General features: G+C 46.8%; 1 protein-coding gene across 1 annotated transcript; it reads right to left on the bottom strand.

The window, feature by feature from the left end:
• Nucleotides 1-762: 762 nt before the first annotated feature.
• On the bottom strand, nt 763-4,557 carry DUSP14 (dual specificity phosphatase 14). Its single transcript, XM_089667630.1, has one exon. It carries the CDS (start codon nt 4,438-4,440, stop codon nt 3,781-3,783), a length of 660 nt encoding a protein of 219 aa, XP_089523756.1. The 5' UTR covers nt 4,441-4,557; the 3' UTR covers nt 763-3,780.
• Nucleotides 4,558-12,265: the final 7,708 nt, after the last annotated feature.

Below are 12,265 nucleotides of genomic sequence, written 5' to 3'. Positions count from 1 at the left end.
CGGAGTTCCACTCATTCTGTAAAAAAATAAGCTGCTACAAAAACTGTAGCTGCTGACTTTTAAAAAAAAAAAAAAACACTACTTACCTGTCCTACGATTCTGCGATGCCCCCGCCGCAGCCCGTTTCACCGGCCGTCCTGTATTCCAGGTGCTGGCATCTTCAGTGTGGGCACTCTACTTCACAGCCGGGTGCCCACTGCGCATGCGCGAGTAGCGCTGCGCTTCCTGAATGGTCCTGTTGTCTCCTGGGACCTGTCACGTGTCCCACAAGACTATGGGGGGGGAGAGTAGGAGGACAACTTCCACTTCCGATCGCAGTGGGTACCTGTCAATTTCCAAAGGTGCCAATCCTTAATGGGGAGCGGGGGACCAATCTTTAAAGCGGAACTTCTCCTTTTGGGTGGAACTTCTCTTTAAAATCCCATAAGAATGCATTCCAGTGAAAGTGCATTTTCGTGCGATTTCAGGGTCTCCGCTCCCACCAGAGTGACATTACCCTTGCCTCCTGGAAGCTGGGTCGAGGTAAATGTCCTTTTTAAACCATTGGGGGTCAGGGGGCGGCAAAAAAAGTGGACCTTCCATTTTGCCCTGAAAGTTCTGCTTTAAAAATGCCGCCTGTCCTTCTCCCAGCCTCCATTCCAATGTGTTCTGTCCTTGTTCTTTCCCATTCATCCGTCTTCTTTCTGGTCTGTTGTTTTTGTCATTGTATACATTTTTATGTAAAATTTTAAAGGTTTATTAAAAAAAAAATAAAAGTTGAAGTTTTTGTCAAATTTTCTATTTTATTTAGAAATATACATGTATATTGCACCCACATCAGGAGAAAAATAAGTATCCTATTCTGAGCTATGTGGCACTCTGATATCAATAAATTTTAATTTTTTTTTTTTTAAAGTAAATAAATTCACAATCTGAAATGTTTTACACTAAAAAAATAAAAAGCAAAAGGGCATAGTCACAGGAAAGCTGCCCCCACTCCATTATTCCCTGACCGAATGGTGCCGGAGCGCCCCCTTCACACCAGAGGAAGAGAGAAGTAACTTATCTAGCGAGTTTTGTTAGTACTGATTGGTTATTGTTCTGCTACTGCGGGGGAGGCGTGGGTTATTTTGGTCCATACAGCCATCCGTTGGGTCATTATTCTGTGGTCGGAGGGAAAAGTGTCTAGTGTCCTTAAAGTAAAGCTGTCATGAGATAAAAATAGGTGGGCTTCTGTTGCTGGGCTTTCTGAAAATGCTTGTTGCCAGGTTCTGCTGGAGACCCACCTCTGGCCTCAAGTTGAGTCAGTGACCTAATACAAGCCTAGAGATTAGATTGTTCGATGCTTGCTCTGAATCTGGCATCCCTCGCTGCAAGTTTGCTCTGAGTCTGACTTATGTAGAAGTCAGAGGTGGCAACTAGCATTTAAAAAATAGACCCAGGAAAACTGGTCTCAAGACCATGGTCCACCCATGTCTGTGGGTTCAGGTCCCGGACAATTGAAGCTCATCCCTGCTCCTCCCAGGTCACAATAGAAGAAACCTACTGCACTCTGACAACAGCACAGATGAAACTTGTCACACGCACCCTTGGGTTCCCCTGGGGTGTCTTAAGTACGAGACTCAGATAGCCCAGGAACAGAGATGGATGAGATGACTCTATCCAGGGGAGACTCTGATGTGATGGGAGGCTGTCATATATAGGGACTCTTGTGAGAAATTAATTTCATCAGGGTTGTTGTGTGCATTGTCCCGAGCTCAGGTTTCCCATTGATGGTAAGTAACTTTTTTGTTCTTTTTAGACTGGGGTGCCTTGAGATTTTGCACACTGTTAAAAGGGTTCAATGACTGAAAAAAAGTTCAAGAAATGTTTTAAACCAGTGGTCTGCAAACTGCAGCTTGTGGCCCTTTGCTTGCTTTTATCCAGCCCTTGAGCCACCATTCCTCCCGCTAATACCAATGATGGGGCACCAGTTCTCCCGCTAACACCAATGATGGGGCACTATTCCTCCTGCTGACACCAATGATGGGGCACTATTCCTCCTGCTGACACCAATGATGGGGCACCAGTTCTCCCGCTGACACCAATGATGGGGCACCATTCCTCCCCCTGATACCAATGATGGGGCACCATTCCTCCCACTGATACCAATGATGGGGCACCATTCCTCCCACTGACACCAATGATGGGGCACTATTCCTCCCACTGACACCAATGATGGGGCACTATTCCTCCCACTGATACCAATGATGGGGCACTATTCCTCCCGCTGACACCAATGATGGGGCACTATTCCTCCCGCTAATACCAATGATGGGGCACTTTTCTTCTGACACCAATAAGCAGGCATATATCCTCCCACTGACACCAATGATGGAGCACTATTCCTCCCACTGACACCAATGATGGGGCACCATTCCTCCCACTGATACCAATGATGGGGCACCATTCCTCCCACTGACACCAATGATGGGGCACTATTCCTCCCACTGATACCAATGATGGGGCACCATTCCTCCCACTGATACCAATGATGGGGCACCATTCCTCCCACTGATACCAATGATGGGGCACCATTCCTCCCACTGATACCAATGATGGGGCACTATTCCTCCCGCTGATACCAATGATGGGGCACTTTTCTTCTGACACCAATAAGCAGGCATATATCCTCCCACTAATACCAATGATGGGGCACTATTCATCCCACTGACACCAATGATGGGGCACCATTCCTCCCACTAATACCAATGATGGGGTACCATTCCTTGTCTTATTGACCACCAAGCCAAAGACTTGTTTACGCCCATTGACGCTTGGGAATTTTCCACTCCCATTGGTCACAGTCTGTCCCCCATAAAGTCTGAAGGACAGTGAAATGGCCCTTTATTTAGCAATTTTGTAGACCTGTTCTACACTATGAACACTCTAATGCATGCCACCCAGAAAGCCATAGTCATAGAGGTCTACCTCCAAGATTAAGCTGGTCAGAGTGTAGAGGGTCCAGACAGACCTTTCGTGGTCCCTGTTGATCAGAGTGTTGGTGGTTTCTTCAATTGTAGCATTTATCAGAAGCACCCTATTTCTTTCATGACAGGTCTCCATTAAAAGGTCTCCTCCTGCAGTTTTAGTTTCAGTATTGGTAAGTGTGGCTGCTACTCATAGGGAGAATGAAACATTTAAGCCAGTCTGGTTCTCAAGGATGCTGTTGCCTGACAACCAGCCAGCAAATTGGTTTGCTCTGTGGATGTCTGAGTTGGCCTGAGTCCACAAGAGCTGCTCTTTTGCCTGGCAAGTGACTCAACTGATGCACCTCTGGCTCTCCCCTGAACAAAACTGGTATAAGAGCAAGGAGCTGATGGTTATTTATCTTAGTTGGGGAGCAGGCACGTGTGCAGTTCATATTAGTACCTGCTACATCAGCCATTGCTATGTGGTCATCAGGAAGAAGGGTTTTTGATGACCAATCTGACCTGAGAACATACCAGCAGAAAGAGATCTTGGGGCCAAGCCAATGAGACCCTCTCTCTGGAGATACAATGTCGTTGGTGAGGGCAAGGTGGCTCAGCAGAGGAGCACACACAGGACAGGACCTGCAACCTATCCTGCAGAAGTAGCTCATGGGTGGGGGGTGTATTTTGACCTTCTCACCTTGGGTGCTAAAGGTCCTGGTCCCATCATTGGATGCAAGAAATACTGTCTGCCTCATACCAATACTGAAACTATTACTATAGACTGGGGACCTCTGTAGATAGTTATATGCACCAGCCAAAGTTTAGTCTTTGAGAAAAGAGGTCATCTTTATCTGAAACCCCAAACAGGGATGAGATTACGAGTTTCTCTCTCGTATATATCGGGTATAAGTCCTAGTGGTGATGGCACCAATCGTACGGTGTTTTTGCCAAACAACTTTTTCTCATACTGGATCAGCTGCTGCCAAAATCCAGCATTCGGCCGCACCACGGGCCGCCTGGTCTTGACCCATTGGTGGGCATCTAGAAGAGACAGACGGTGATACTTCATCAGGTAGGCAATGCAGAGGGTGGCCGAACGGCTAACCCCTGCCACGCAGTGCACCAGAGTCCTGCCATTCCTCTTTCCGTTTTGATGAATCCTGTCTGCCACGGAGTCAAAATAGAGCGCCAACGGGGCATGCGGTAGATCAGGCACTGGCACTTTGATGTAGTCGACGTCTGGCCAGTTGGAGTTGGGGATCTCGAGGGTGGCGTTGACGATGCAAGTGACGTTGCGAGCGTAGACCAGCTGGCGACTGCCTGCGGCATTGCCGCTGGAGAGGTACAGGCAGGGGCTGATCTGGGCGATACTGCTCAAGCTGGACAGTCCGCTGCTGGAAGTTCCACCAACTGGGGTGGGTTTGCTAGAGATCGCCGGGGGAGGCGGAGGAGAGCGGCGCAGTAGCCGGTGGCTGCGAAAATTCATGGTGGGCAGCTGCAGGGGCATATAGAGAGGTTCTTTGTAAGACAGAGAGCGAGCTGAGGGTTCGACTTCTCTTCTTCTGCTTTGTTCAGCTGTCACTTTCTGCAACCTACGGGGACAGAGGAGACAACATCATAAGAAACATCTCCCACTAATGACACAAGTAGTCAAAGACAAGAGCCACATATTGAGCTTCTCATAAGAGGCCAGAGAAACAGAACTGCATTAAAAAGCCATGTAGTGAAATACAAAGATAAAACATTATATATATATATATATATATATAGTAACCTGCCAAAGTCACATGATTTCCCCTGCCCTGCTACTGAGTACAATATAAGGAATAAGTCACTCACACAAAGTTCTGACTTTGGGGAAGATTTACTAAAAGTGGAGAGTGCAAAATCTGGTGCAGCTCTGCATAGAAACCAATCAACTTCCAGGTTTTTTTTTGTCAAACCTTCATTATACAGGCTGAAGTTAGAAGCTGATTGGCTACCATGCACTCTCCAGTTTTAGTAAATCCACCCCTTTGTGTCCCTGCCCCACCCTACTAACTTAAAGTGTATCTCCATCCTTCCCTTCAGTTTTGCACAGTTGTACCGGCTCCTCTCCTGGAATGGCTTACTCTGATTTCTCTGCACACTGTGTGCTTCTCACACTGTGCATTAGAAGCTGCTGCAAGCAACTCCGCCTCATTTCCTGGCTGGAGGACACCCAGCATCATCTCGCTTTTTCCTCCCCAGCTTGGCTGTCCCTGTTCTGCCCCTTTCATTCATTAGATTTCAGTTCTTTCAATCATGGAGGCTCAGCATCCCATGTGGTTGTTACCTATATACAGTGACCCATCAAGGCATTTTGATATTTGCATAATTCGTCCCAAGAGCCAACCCACTGCTTGCATCAAGAGTGACCCTAGGTTCACATCTGTGTGGATGGTGCCACTGCGGATCCGCGCAAAAATCCGTGCAGCTGCACCACCTGCACAGAGAATTACGGACCCGCAGGCGGGTGCCATTAGTTCTAATGGCACGCCGCCCACATTGGAAAACGCAACCACACTGGGAACCTCGGATGCGTTTTCCGAAGACATGGAGGGACTTCTTTCCTGCGTGTCACAGGCATGGGAGTCCATTCAAATGAATGGGCTCTCGTGCCCAAGCAAAACGCATCCTGCATGGCCGCTTATAGGGGTTAGGGCTCTCGAGAAGGAGTACCGAGGAAGGGAGCTGTGATGTTTTCTATGTACAGCATCGTACCAGCCATGATCTGCCTCATTACCTACAGCCCTGGCCAAAAGGGTTTGAGATTGACACAAGTATTAATTTTCACAAAGTCTGCTGTTTCAGTGTTTTTCAATATTTTGTCAGATGTTACTCTGGTATACTGAAGTATAATTACAAGTATTTCATAAGTGTCAAAGGCTGAAGGCTTTGTCAGAATTTGTGGGTTTTTTTGTTCACCCGCCTCTTGAGGATTGACCACAAGTTCTCAATAGGATTAAGGTCTGGGGACCCAAAATTTCAATGTTTTGTTCTCCAAGCTCCTTTGGCCTTATGGCAAGGTGCTCCATCATGCTGGAAAAGGCGTTGTTCCTCAGACTGTTCTTGGATGGTTGGGAGAAGTTGCTCTCGGAGGATGTTTTTGTACCATTCTTTATTCTTGGCTGTGTTCTCAGGCAGAATTGTGAGTCCACTGCCTTGGCTGAGAAGCAACCCCACACATGAATGGTCTCACGATGCTTAACTGTTGGCATGACACAGGACTGATGGTAGCGCTCACATTTTCTTCTCTGGACAAGTTTTTTTTCGGATGCCCCAAACAATCGGAAAGGGGATTCATTAGAGAAAATGACTTTTCCCCAGTATTCAACAGTCCAATCTCTGTACCTTTTGCAAAATATCAGTCTGTCTTTGATGTTTTTCCTGGAGATAAGTGGCTTCTTTGCTGCCCTTCTTAACACCAGGCCATCCTCCAAAAGTCTTCTTCTCACCGTGCCTGCAGATGTACTCACACCTACCTGCTGCCATTCCTGAGCAAGCCCTGCACTGGTGGTGGCCCGATCCCGCAGCTGAATGAACTTTAGGAGATGGTCCTGGCGCTTGCTGGACTTTCTTGGGCGCCCTGAAGCCTTCTTCACAACTGAACCTTTCTCCTTGAAGTTCTCAATGGTCCGATAAATGGTTGATTTAGGTGCAATCTTAGCAGCAGCAATATCCTTGCTTGTGAATCCCTTTTTGTGCAAAGCACTGATGACCGCACGTGTTTCCTTGCAAGTAAATTGATATTTCTGCCATTCTCAAAACTGTTGGCCAGGGCTGTAGAAAGCACAGAGACCCAGTGATGGCATCACTGTCTAATATAAGGTATGCAATACTTGGACCAATGTAACTTTGCACCATACCTGTGGGATCCCTGGAAATCACTGTATTAGGCAGTGATCTCCACTAGCTTCCAGGTTTTGCGCCGAGTGGCTGCTCTACTGCACCGTGAACATGGGGAGTTGCCCATTCGCCATTCAGAGATCATTGTGTACTTGTACCAAGAAGGCTAAGCATTCTCTGACTGGATGAGGTGCAGAGTCAGAGCTGTGGCATCACACCAACAGAAATCCTTTGTTGTATGGGCCCACTTATGTTCAGAAGCACAGAATGCAGTGTGTGCTATTTAAATGTACAGATATTAAAGGGAAGTTGTGTTGTGTTTGGCATCCAGGCCTAGAAGTGTTTTGGGATGGGATGCTGGGATCTATGGTTTCACAGAAGCAGTTGTCTAGTCTTTGTTTTGATGCAGACATTTCTACAAGGGGTAAATGAGCTTGCTGTAGCTGTCTAGGGTCACTGGGTGTGGACGAGGCTAGCGTGCAGGAATGTGAGGGCTGGCTGGAGCCAGCAAGGCGAGACAACAGGACGGTATTAATCTTGTGCCAGTATGTGAAGGATGACTGACTGTGCTCTGTGAACCAGTCAGCCATGTTTATTGACGTCTGTGCAGCAGGTGGTGGGACATGTTGTCGTCTTGGAGAGAAGAACGAGGGGGGTAATTTTGTATTATCATAACATAGTATGGTGAGAATTCTCAAAGTCCTTCAGAAATCTGACCATCTTGCACCACTTTCATCCTGCATCCCCATCCATAACCCTTCGATCTCCCAATCATCTTTCAACCTACTCTTTGCTGCCTCCCATGTTACACTTGTCCTATTTATGTCACATTCTGAAAAGATTGCATTTTTAGTCGAACGGTTCACGATTGGCTGTTAGGTCAGCTTTTCCTTGTCAAAGCCTGAGACTTTGACAAGTGAAAGACGCTTTGACTGTTGCTTGCCAGTTCTGTGGTACCATCACATACTGCCGCAAAACCAACTCTGATTTCCAGACTCATCAGCCACCAGCATCAGATGGGTCTCACTCTTGGTTTGAAGAGAAGGTGTCAACTTTCCTAGCAGACTCTTTTTAATCAGAATCTCAGAATGAACCCCATAAACTTGGGTATTTTCAACCTGCCTATGACTTGGCCTAAAAAGCCCCAACGGTAGCAGTGCTGGAGTGTGGGCACCTAGTGTTGCCTACAAGAACCAGTGCTGATCCTCAAATCAATCCCTGTGCTGCCCCCTTGGTCCCTAAAAGAGAAGTACAAGATTCCTAAAAAAAACCTCAAAATTATACCCACCTAGGTGGATGGTCCCCATCGGCTCCAGACCAAGAACTGAGAGATCAAACACCGCTGATTACTCAGCTCTCAGACTTCAGGTAACTGTCAGGAGCACTGGACTGTGGGAGCGACTGGCTCAGGCTTTCAGCAGATCGCTGAGAGGCTGAGCCAGCTGCCGGTCCAGGCATCTGGGTAAATCCCTGTAAAGTCGGGATCCTTCCCAAGCCTAGACCAGCTCTGTGACGTCAGCCGAAAGTCAGCGGCATATTTACCATGAGGCAAGCAAGGCGTTTGCCTAGTTTGGCAATCTTCAGAGGGGGGGTGATGCTGCCCCCTGGAAGAAGCGAACAAGTGATGGAGATGAGGACATGGTCAGCTCCGGAGGAGGCTGCGTGCTGCTGGAGGGTTCAGGCATGGCTAGCTGCATCTTTCTTTTTTTACTGGGTAGATCTAGTGGTCACAGCGGGAGGGAGGGAGGGGAGCGAGTTGGTCGGTGGTGGGGGGGCATGTTCTGGTAGAGCAGGGCATGGGGGAGAGGGGGTTGCTGGTGGGGAGGGGGGGCATCCAACAGCGGGCTAAAGCGGGTCACCACTGTCAACAGTGGGCTAAAGCGGGTCACAGGAGTGCAGTTCGTCCCATAGAGGTACAGCCAAAAAAAGCTTTGCCTATACCTATGCTATAAAAACAGACCATACACAAGGCCTCAAGTTCTCCCCAAACCCAACAGAACTTTAATCTAAATCAGCTAACTCCATCCCATATGTATCAAAACAAACGGCTTCCAAAATCTTACAATTTGTTATCTTGAGTAAGCAACCACTGCCTGAGTAGAAAAGCCTTTCCCCTGCCGGTACTCTTGCTCTCTGTGTGGAAGCAGTGGTCTCCCTGCAGAGGTCCAACACACCCTCTACTGCAGCCTTTCTCAACTAGGGTCTCTCTAACAATAGTGAATTAATCTCTTATGTACAATGACCGCCAATGTCAGGAAAACAAGTCTACACTGGCCACTAATATTTGGGGACACCAAAAGTTGTACGGTTTATATTGTTATTCATTTCATTTCAATACTATTTCTGAAAAGAACTTTGCTGCACAGGTCCGGTGGGTGTAAAATATCATTAGCTCTGGTTGTCAAATATTCTTTCATGTAAAACTCTCTACAATTTATGGATCATGCTGATCTGGTGGGTCAGACCTAGAGGTCAGCAATCAAAGCTCATGCTCCCTGCTGACTGCATAGCTCAGGTTCTGACTCGGCAAGGGAGTGAATCGGGAGTTTTGCCATAATGTGCAAGTATACGCAGCATATTTGTACATTATAAGAGACTTACCTGCCAAAGTACCCCCTCCAGCTACGAAGGTGCGGCTCAGAGTACAAACAGAATAAACATTGCTGGCAGGCAAGGAGGATACTTCTAGAGCACAAGAGACAGTCTCCTCTGTAATAGAAGTCTACAAGTCAACAATGACTTTTCCACTTTAATACTACAGCAATTTAGACAACTGTGCTCTTCCAACCTTGTTTGGTGAAGGTCCATTTTTGTTCTAGTATGACTGTACCCATGTACAAAGCCAGCTCCATAAAGACAGTTTTGCGAGTTTGATTTGGAGGACCACAAGTGGCCTCAAGAGCCCTGACCTCAACCCTTCTAAATATCTTCTAGATGAACTGGATCACCAGATCCCTGATTGTGAGATGGGTCTTCTCATCCACCATCAGTACCTGCACTCACAAATGTGCACAGATTCCTACAGATACCTTTCTAGAGATGTTTTAGACAACTGTGCTCTTCCAACCTTGTTTGGTGAAGGTCCATTTTTGTTCTAGTATGACTGTACCCGTGTACAAAGCCAGCTCCATAAAGACAGTTTTGCGAGTTTGATTTGGAGGACCACAAGTGGCCTCAAGAGCCCTGACCTCAACCCTACTGAATATCTTATGGCTGAACTGGATCACCAGATCCCCGATTGTGAGATGGGTCTTCTCATCCACCATCAGTACCTGCACTCACAAATGTGCACAGATTCCTACAGATACCTTTCTAGAGATGTTTTAGACAACTGTGCTCTTCCAACCTTGTTTGGTGAAGGTCCATTTTTGTTCTAGTATGACTGTACTCGTGTACAAAGCCAGCTCCATAAAGACAGTTTTGCGAGTTTGATTTGAAGGACCACAAGTGGCCTCAAGAGCCCTGACCTCAACCCTACTGAATATCTTATGGCTGAACTGGATCACCAGATCCCCGATTGTGAGATGGGTCTTCTCATCCACCATCAGTACCTGCACTCACAAATGTGCACAGATTCCTACAGATACCTTTCTAGAGATGTTTTAGACAACTGTGCTCTTCCAACCTTGTTTGGTGAAGGTCCATTTTTGTTCTAGTATGACTGTACTCGTGTACAAAGCCAGCTCCATAAAGACAGTTTTGCGAGTTTGATTTGGAGGACCACAAGTGGCCTCAAGAGCCCTGACCTCAACCCTACTGAATATCTTATGGCTGAACTGGATCACCAGATCCCCGATTGTGAGATGGGTCTTCTCATCCACCCTCAGTACCTGCACTCACAAATGTGCACAGATTCCTACAGATACCTTTCTAGAGATGTTTTAGACAACTGTGCTCTTCCAACCTTCTTTGGTGAAGGTCAATTTTTGTTCTAGTTTGACTGTACCCCTGTGTACAAAGCCAGCTCCATAGACATAGTTTTATGAGTTTGATTTAGAGGACCACAAGTAGCCTCAAGAGTCCTGACCTCAACCCTTCTAAATATCTTCTAGATGAACTGGATCACCAGATCCCCGATTGTGAGATGGGTCTTCTCATCCACCATCAGTACCTGCACTCACAAATGTGCACAAATTCCTACAGATACCTTTCTAGAGATGTTTCAGACAAGTGTGCTCTTTTGACCTTGTGGTAACAGTTTGGTGAAGGCCCATTTCTGTTTCAGCATGAGATCTCCTGTGTACAAGCCAGCTCCACAGTTTAATGAGTTTGGTGTGGAGCGCCTCAAGAGCCCCTTTTCAACTCTACTGAACACCTTTGGGTTAAATTAAATTATGAGCCAGGCTACCTCATCCTTCATCAGTACCTGACCTCACAAATGGGCACAAATTCCCACAGATACCCTTCAAAAGACACTTTAGATTATTATGCTCTTCAAACCTTGGGATAACAATTTGTGGAAGGTCCAATCTGTTCCAGCGTGACAATGTTCTTGTGTACAAAGCCACCTCCATAAGACATATTTTGGTGGGTTTGGTGTGGGGAGCCCTGACCCTAATATGACTGAACATCTTTGGGATGAACTGGATCACCAGATCACAGATTGTGAGCCAGGTCTTCTCATCCAACATCAGTACCTGACCTCACAAATGGGCACAAATTCTCACAGATACCCTCACAAAGACATTTTAGACTACTGTGCTCTTCCAACCATGTGGTAACAGTTTGCTGAAAGCCCTTTTCTGTTCCAGTATGACTGTGCCCCTTTGTGTAAAGCCAGTTCCACAAAGACATGGTTTGAGGAGTTTGGTATGGAAGACCTATAGTGGCCTCAAGAGCCCCAACCTCATCTCTACTGAACACATTTGAGACAAATTGGATTGTGAGCCATGTCTTCTCTTCCTACATCAGTACCTGACCTCACAAGTGGGCACAAATTCCCCCAGATACCCTCCCAAAGACATTTTAGACTATTGTGCCCTTCCAACCATTTGGTAACAGTTTGGTGAAGGCCCTTTTCTGTTCCAGCATGACTGCACCCCTGGTTATAAAGCCAGTTTCGTGACATGGTTTGTTACTGAACACATTTGGGACAAACTTGATTGTGAGCCACATCATCTCATCCTACATCAGTACCGGACCTCAAAACTGGGCACAAATTTCCCCAGATACCCTCCCAAAGACATTTTAGACTATTGTGCTCTTCCAACCATGTGGTAACAGTTTGGTGAAGGCCTTTTTCTGTTCCAGCATGACAGCACCCCTGGTTATAAAGCCAGTTTCATGACATGGTTTGGTGTGGAGGACCTCAAATGGCCTCAGGAGCCCCAACCTCATCTCTACTGAACACATTTGGGGCAAACTGGATTGTGAGCCACATCTTTTCATCCTACATCAGTACCTGACCTCAAAAGTAGGCACAATATCCCCCAGATACCCTCCCAAAGACATTTTAGACTATTGTG

This window comes from Staurois parvus, unplaced genomic scaffold (assembly GCF_062004578.1).
Source record: "Staurois parvus isolate SC_StPar_1 unplaced genomic scaffold, SC_StPar_1.0 ptg003441l, whole genome shotgun sequence".
Lineage (NCBI taxonomy): Eukaryota > Metazoa > Chordata > Amphibia > Anura > Ranidae > Staurois > Staurois parvus.
This window is presented reverse-complemented; position numbering and strand designations above follow the sequence as displayed.